General features: G+C 39.2%; 1 protein-coding gene across 1 annotated transcript; it reads left to right on the forward strand.

Annotated features, from left to right (window-relative positions):
• Positions 1 to 4,925: 4,925 nt before the first annotated feature.
• LOC135200684 (uncharacterized) lies at positions 4,926 to 7,487 on the forward strand. Its single transcript, XM_064229292.1, has 4 exons — positions 4,926 to 4,942; positions 5,465 to 5,749; positions 6,594 to 6,932; positions 7,448 to 7,487. Exons 1-4 carry the CDS (start codon positions 4,926 to 4,928, stop codon positions 7,485 to 7,487), a joined length of 681 nt encoding a protein of 226 aa, XP_064085362.1.
• Positions 7,488 to 8,394: the final 907 nt, after the last annotated feature.

Below are 8,394 nucleotides of genomic sequence, written 5' to 3' on the forward strand. Positions count from 1 at the left end.
TCAATGACCATCAAGTCCTTGTTTAGATATAAAAAGAGTCTACTTCCTTTGATGACCTCGAGAGTCATATATTTGTTTAATTGCCCCATATGTAACCTGGGGAAGTACGTTAGCTCCACCCAGATGTTGTTAAAGGTAAGATTGGATTCCCATTGTGGGGTGTCAAACTATCAAACCCCGAATTATCCTGTATTAGAGACCATGGGCAAAAAAAACGCAAGAACAATATTAATTACAAGGATTTCAAAATAATAGGCAAAGCTCTAAAACGAACACCAATTGACAATACTTGAATCTCATTTTATTAAACAATTGGTTCCCCCATTGAATGCTCAGTCCACGTAAACTCCTCTGTACCTCTCTAGAGTTTCCGTCTGAACCAAAACGGACCCTGACAGTCACTCAGCTTTTGCCCTTTACATTGTGTTAAGAAATAACTTTTTATCATGTTTTTAATTTTAGTCTGTTTTTAATTCTGCTCTTCTTTTAATTTTTAGCTTCGAAAATGGGACACATGGTCCTGAAACGTCAGGGAAATAAATTACGTTAAAGGATTTTGGTATCTCTCCACCCTCCGATGCTTCTTATCTGGTTTCAAGCAACCGCCTATATATACTATGTACTAATATATATATATATATATATATATATATATATATATATATCATACACATATATAGTACAAAATCCTTTAACGTAATTTATTTCGCTGACGTTTCAGGACCATGTGTTCCATTTTCGAAGCTAAAAATTAAAAAGAATACAGAATTAAAATGAGACTCAGATTAAAACATGATAAAAAAGTTATTTCATAAAAAAATGTAAAGGGAGGTCCAAGAGAAGGAATAATGATTACCAGTAGTGCTGAAGGCAAAAGCTGAGTGACTGTCAGGGTCCGTTTTGGTCAGACGGAAACTCAAGAGAGGTACAGAGGAGTTTACGTGGACTGAGCAATCAATTGGGGAACCTTGACTTCTCCTCCATTCCAAAGCTCGAAGTGGCGATTCGTGACATCTGGGACAATCTTGACCCCAACTACTGAAGAACCTGCCCTTTCACTTCCACATCGTCTACAAGCTGTCTTCAAGGCCAAGGAGGCTTGACGAAGTATTAAATTAGGATATATGAAATACTTATTATTTTTCTTTTATATTTTGTATTCCTCTTTCAACTCAAACGTAAGTCTATTGTATTGTAATACAATAGACAAGTACTTTATCAGGCGAGACTGTAAATATATATGTATGTGTATATATATGTATGTGTAATATATATATATATATTGTAATAATATGCTTAATTTTCATTCGTGCCTGTAAAGTAAATTTCATTCAGTTACTTTCAATTTAATTTGTTTATTGCCACAAAAAAAAAGACTGGTTAAGGTTTTTCTCGCTCCCACCGAAGGTTGTTATTATTTAAGTGGTACCTCGCCCATGAGAGTTGTTTTTTTTTCTCTTTTCATGTATTTATTCGGCCGACGCTTGTTTGGTGATTTGCGGGTCGTTGCCTCACTTTTTTGGTGGAGGAAACCGTTGGCTGAGGATGAAAAGGGAGTATGCATTCGGCTCCTTATCTTGGAGGTTTCCCTGACCTGATCCCTGCAGGACGTTTATTAAAATTTGGAGATTCTCTTGGCCTTGCTACGTTTGAGGACCCCCTTTTCACCTGTATACGGAGGGCGTTGACGGTGTTCCGCCTCCTAATTACTAAAGTCGCTGTGGAAGCTGCAGCCTTGTTTGAGAAACGTCTCCTGTGCTCTGTTCGGGCGCCCTTTTCGATACTTATATCTACGTATCTGCATCTCTGGACCTGCCTGCTGCCCTTGGGAATGCATCTTGTCTTGTCCTTGTCCTGTTTTCGTCCTGAAACCTCCGGAGTCGTGAAAAGGCCTGAATCTGTTCAGCTAGCTGGTAAGGATATAAACTGAATATCTTCTTTATTGGCGTTACTGACGCGGGTCAGTGTATCCTCCTGCTGCAGACCCCCTTTGTGATTCCGGAGCAGTTGATAGACAGCCGTGTGTGCATTCAGTAGTGGTGTTATCGACCATATAGTCCCTGCGTGTAATCACATTTGATGTCAGATCAAGTGATCTTTAAGTTATTTGTAATTATGTATGTAAATATTTTTGGGTAATTGTATGATCTAGGATTAAGGTTCTTTCCCTCTTTCATTATCTTCTCCAAAAGAATATTTTCAGGGCTTTCTAGAAATAGGCTGTTTTTCCTTCCTCCTCCTAATCACTGTCTCTTATTCTATCGTGTGAATGAGGATATTTTTAGGTAGAATATTTTGTAAACCCTAATCAGTTTTTTTTATTCATGTGGGTTTAATTTAAGATTTGTTTATAATAAATACTAAAGTTTTGGTTTATATTTTCGTTAATCCTCTTTGAGTGTTATTTGGTGTTTTTCACTGTCTGGAGATCTTGCCCCTTGGCTTTAAATTCTAACCTTTGTGGCACTGATCGTTAAGAGAAAAGAGCCTGTTCTTGCCACTTATACTTTTAAAAATAGTTGTGAGTAATGTTCATAACATATTTGGCGACCTTGCCAGGATCATCCGACAGTGTAATTCGCAAGTGCATTCAAAGAGGTGTTTAGGTCAGTGGATGGGCTTAGGTAGATTATTTTCAGTTCCACCCCACATAGTATATAATTATGCATTATTTTGATGAGGAAGAGAACGCTGCTGCCCAGTTTTTGGCAGACCCTGATTGGGAGAGGAATCTCTTTGATCTAAAACGAGATCAGTTATGGATATTGGGTGAATTTCTAGGTTTGAGTGTGTCTTCAGAAGTTAGGAAAGGTCCGCTCTTATTTGAGGTAATGAAAGCTGGTAAGTTGTTTAAAGAAACCTTAGGTATCATCAGTGATGAGGAAATAGGGAATAGTAATAAAATGGTGAAAATAAGGTGGTAGGTGCCAGAGATGTTGAGGAAGAAGACAATGTTAGTAATAAAAATGGGGAAACAGGCAGTAGAAATAATGATATAAATGATGGTCAGGTAAGCCAATTGAAATTGGATATTTTGAAGGAGCAATCCAGGATTAAAGAGTTGGATTTTAAAGCACTTCAGCTACAGGCTGAAGAAAGGGCGAAGGAAAGGGGATCATGAATCCAATTGTTAAAATTGCAGATGTCGGCGATAATGGTAATTATCGTAGTGATAATGATAGATTTAACCTGTTAAGCGCCCTTAAACTTGTTCCCCAATTTAATGAAGAAGACGTTTCCGAATTCTTCATTTCTTTTGAAAGAATTGCTAAGAAGTTGAATTGGCCTCGGGACATGTGGACCACTTTGATCCAGTGTCGCTTAAAAGGTAAGTCGCAGCGTGTGTACAATACACTTAACGAGGGATTATCATCTGATTATGACTCTGTGAAAGCGATAATCCTGAAAGCTTACGATCTTGTTCCGGAGGCATACAGACAAAAATTTAGGAACTTTAAAAAGAGTCCGGATATGACTTTCGTGGAATTCGCTCGAAAGAAAGAACAGTTCATGGACGACTGGTTAAAGTCTAAAGAGGTTGACTCGTTTGAAAAGTTTAGGGAGTTAATTTTGACTGAAGAATTTAAGAGGTCTGTGTCAAGGGAACTAAAGATTCATTTGGAGGAGTTAAAGATTGATTCTTTTACAGGAGGTGGCAATTGCCTCTGATGAGTATTCCCTTGCACATAGACAAGACCCGGTAAGGAAAGATATGTCTAAAAAGTTCTCTCCTCGTAATGGAAATAGTTGGCAGGGAAAACCATATCAGAAAAGGTCTACTGATTTTGATAAAAATGCAAGTGTGAACCGTAATGTAGATAGCAGTAAAAACGGTAGTGTAGTATCGCGTAGTTACGTGAATAGTAGTATGTCTGGTGGTGGTAGTGGACGCAGAGAATCTCAAGAGTCTGGGTTGAGTTGTTATTGGTGTAATAGGAAGGGTCATATAAAAGCCAATTGCTTTGCTAGGAAAATTACCTAGAAGGAATACGGAACACGTTAATGTTGTTTCTGCAGAGACATCTCCAAAGAAAGAGGTATCACATGGAAACAGTGACTAAAATTTGCTAAATACATATCGAATGGGACGATCATCTTTAACTGATGTTGACAAACGAATAGGACGTAGTGTTAAGATTCTTCGTGACACTGTGCAGGTCAATCTTAATTTTAAAACGTCTGTACCTAATGGCTTTGAATTTTCAAATAATGATTTTGTAATTCTGGGTGGATTTCCTAACACGATTGCTTCTTATCCTCTCGAAACAATGTATCTAGAAACTGAGTATTACGAGGGTACGGTAAAACTAGCAGTGGTCGACAGTTTACCTGTTCCCGGTATTGACATGCTATTTGCCAATGATTTGGTGTTACATGACGAGGCAAATTATTTCCCAATTTTGACTGTTACGGAGATAGAGGATGATGCGTATTGTTTTGATGTTTCCCTGCGGGAACCTACCTCTGTTATTACTCGTTCTCGTGCTCGAGAGATTGATCTCGATAATGTTATTTAGACTTTGATGAAATGAATGGACAGGCGACTGACACAGTGACGAGTATTGTTGTAGCAGTAGTAGTAGTAGAGATATTTTGTTTAATGATATTGAATGGGATGTCGAGGCTTGTTTAAAAGAAGCCCAACGCAAATGAGTTTTCTAATTTTGATGATTTTGATGTTGATGATTTATCAAAACCTGTTTTTCTTAAACAAGAAGGTTTGGTGTATAGAGTCAGTAGGTCAGTTAATGCGCCTGCTGACCAGGTTGAGGTTTTAAGGCAATTGGTAATTCCAGAACGATACCGTTCTAAGTTATTATTTTTAGCACATAGAATAACCTTTCAGGCATTTCGGGTCAGGAAAACTTTTCAGAAACTTGCTGAACACTTTTTCTGGCCTGGAATGCGTCGTGATGTAAAGCGACATGTATTATCTTGCAAGGTTTGTCAACTCGTGGGGAAGCCGAATCAGAAAATTCCAAAAGCTCCTTTAATTCCTATTCCGTCAGTGGGGGAACCTTTCAGGAAGTGATTATTGATGTTGTTGGTCCTTTACCGCGGACGCGCGGGGTGGACATGAATATATTTTGACAATGGTTGATAGGATGTCACGTTTCCCTGAAGCGGTCCCGCTGCGGAGTATTAGAGGGGAGAAAATTGTCGAGGCGCTGGTTGGCTTCTTTACGAGGTTTGGTATTCCAAAGACTATTCAAAGTGACTGTGGTACGAACTTTACAAGTAGGTACTTTAAGCGAAAAATGAATGAGTTAGGGATTGATCATGTTACTTCCTCCCCTTATCACCCTGAAAGTCAGGCCAAGTGGAGAGATTCCACCAAACCCTGAAATCTGTCTTAAAAAAATTTTGTTTGGAAACAGGTTGTGAATGGGATAAAGAGATCCCTTATGCTTTATTTGCAATCAGGTCAACGCCTAATGAGACTTTGGGTTTCTCTCCCTTTCAGCTTATATTTGGACATTGTGTTCGTGGTCCATTGGATGTTTGTGAGAGAGCACTGGGAGGGAGAAACCCCGGAAATGAATGTTTTGGATTATGTATCTAATTTACAGGAGAAATTGCGTAGAGCTTGGACCTTTGCCCGGGAAAATTTAACAAAGGCTCAAGCTACTATGAAAACAAATTATGATGTTGGAACCCAAATGAGACATTTTGATCCAGGAGACAAAGTCTTGGTATTGCTTCCCATGCCTGGAAATCCCTCAAGGCAAAATTCTCAGGTCCGTGGAAGGTACTCAAGAAATTAAATAATGTTAATTACCTGATTGAGACTCCTGAAAGACGTCGAAAAACCCAAATTTGTCACATAAATATGTTAAAGCCTTTTGTCAGTAGAGAAGTAGAGGTATGACGTAGAACCAGTGTCACTGGTAGAGGTAGAAGTAGATCCTATGGTAGACATTAAATTATCTGTGGGACCTGATGGTCTGTCTAATAATTCGAGTATTCTCAATAACCTTGATGTTAAATTTCAGCACCTGGATAAGGACAAAGTAACGTCTTTAACAATGTTAATTAATGATTATAAAGATTTATTTCAGGATTCACCAGGACGCACTAATATTTTAGAACCGATGTTGATGTAGGGGAGGCACGACCTATTAAACAAAGTCCGTATAGGTTAAACCCCATCAAAAGGGACATTGTTAAAGACGAAGTGAAGTATATGCTGGACCACGATCTCGTAGAGCCCAGTTGTAGCCCCTGGAGCTCTCCAGTAGTCTTGGTTAAAAAGGAGGGTGGCGAGCATAGACTCTGCTTTGATTATCGTAAGGTTAACTCTATTACGAAGACAGACTCCTTCCCTTTGCCTCGGGTGGAAGATTGTATCGACCGTGTGGGGATTCTGCTAAATATATTAGCAAATTTGACTTGTTGAAAGGCTACTGGCAGTTCGGTCTTTCACCCAGGCAAGGAAAATTTTCTGCATTTGTGACAGGTGACGGTCTGTATGAATGCAAAGTTATGCCATTCGGTATGAAAAATGCAGCCGCCACCTTTCAAAGACTCATGAATTTCATCACTTGTGATTTAGAAGGATGTGTAGTATACATTGATGACTTAATCATTTATAGCGACGATTGGGAGACACATCTTAAGAGAATTAGAGCTCTATTTGAGGTACTAAGAAAGGCTGGTTTGGTAGTTAACGTAAGGAAGAGTGATTTTGCTCAGGCCAAGGTAGTTTATCTTGGGCACGAGATAGGCCTGGGTAAAGTCGCTCCTAAGAAAGCGAACGTGGAGGCTATTTCAAACTTTCCTGCACCTCAAAATAGGAGAGGTGTAAGACGTTTTCTGGGCATGGTAGGTTACTACCGCAAGTTCGTGAAAAACTTTTCCGATATTGCTCATCCATTAACTAATCTTTTAAAGAAAGATGTAAAATTTATTTGGGATGACCAGTGTCAGGAATCGTTTGAAAAATTGAAAGCTGCTTTAATAACTTTTCCATTATTACGTTCTCCGGACTTTTCTCTCCCTTTTTGTTTAGCGACAGATGCCAGTGATGTGGGTTTTGGGTGCTGTTCTTCTTCAAAAAACTTCCCGATGAACGACTCATCCTGTGGCGTACTTCTCTAATGAAGTTGTTACCAGCAGAGGGAGGTATTCGACCGTGGAGAAGGAAGCGTTGTGTTTAGTAAAAGCCCTCCTCCACTTTGAAGTATACTGTTGTCCTCTCCGGCTCAAGTAATTGTGTTAACGGATCATAATCCGCTTATTTTCATAAATAAATTCAAGAACAAGAATCAGCGCATCTTACGTTGGAGTCTTATTCTGCAGGAGTATAACCTAATATCCAACACATCTCTGGCAAAAGTAATGTTGTCCCCGATACTTTATCGAGAGCCTTCGAGAAGGTTTAATTTGTTTAGAAGTAGTTAACGTGTTTCAGAATGGTTCAATATTAACGAATTTTCTTATTTTTCAGGTCCAATATTTACATTGCTTTTACTCTGTTGTTAGAGTAGTGAACTTTATATATAAAGTTTTTATTTTAATTCAAATAGATTTGTTAACGCTTGTTTTGAAAATTAAGTTCTTTCCTTTAAAAAAAAAATAATGAGTTATTTTTTTTTCCTTTTGGTGGGAGCTGTAATAATATGCTTAATTTTTCATTCGTGGCCCTGTAAGTAAATTTCATTCAGTTACTTTCAATTTAATTTGTTTATTGCCACAAAAAAAAGACTGGTTAAGGTTTTTCTCGCTCATCCCTTCCGAAGGTTGGTTATTATTTAAGTGGTACCTCGCCCATGAGAGTTGTTTTTTTTCTCTTTTCATGTATTTATTCGGCCGGACGCTTGTTTGGTGATTTTTGCGGGTCGTTGCCTCACTTTTGGTGGAGACCGTTGGCTGAGGATGAAAGGGTAGTATGCATTCGGCTCCTTATCTTGGAGGTTTCCCTGACCTGATCCCTGCAGGACGTTATTAAAAATTTGGAGATTCTCTTGGCCTTGCTACGTTTGAGGACCCCCCTTTTTCACCTGTATTACGGAGGGCGTTGACGGTGTTCCGCCTCCTAATTACTAAAGTCGCTGTGGAAGCTGCAGCCTTGTTTGAGAAACGTCTCCTGTGCTCTGTTCGGGCGCCCTTTCGATACTATATCTACGTATCTGCATCTCTGGACCTGCCTGCTGCCCTTGGGAATGCATCTTGTCTTGTCCCTTGTCCTGTTTTCGTCCTGAAACCTCCGGAGTCGTGAAAGGCCTGAATCTGTTCAGCTAGCTGGTAAGGATATAAAAACTGAATATCTTCTTTATTGGCGTTACTGACGCGGGTCAGTGTATCCTCCTGCTGCAGACCCCCTTTGTGATTCCGGAGCAGTTGATAGACAGCCGTGTGTGCATTCAGTAGTGGTGTTATCGACCATATAGTCCC

The sequence above is a fragment of the Macrobrachium nipponense genome, chromosome 27 (genome assembly GCF_015104395.2).
Source record: "Macrobrachium nipponense isolate FS-2020 chromosome 27, ASM1510439v2, whole genome shotgun sequence".
Lineage (NCBI taxonomy): Eukaryota > Metazoa > Arthropoda > Malacostraca > Decapoda > Palaemonidae > Macrobrachium > Macrobrachium nipponense.

Excerpts from the sequence above, each read along its gene's own strand:
- LOC135200684 (XM_064229292.1), top strand. Across the intron at positions 5,750-6,593 it reads AATTCTCAGGTCCGTGGAAG|CGACGATTGGGAGACACATC; the intron begins GTACTCAAGAAA and ends AATCATTTATAG. Across the intron at positions 6,933-7,447 it reads GATGACCAGTGTCAGGAATC|GTCCAATATTTACATTGCTT; the intron begins GTTTGAAAAATT and ends CTTATTTTTCAG.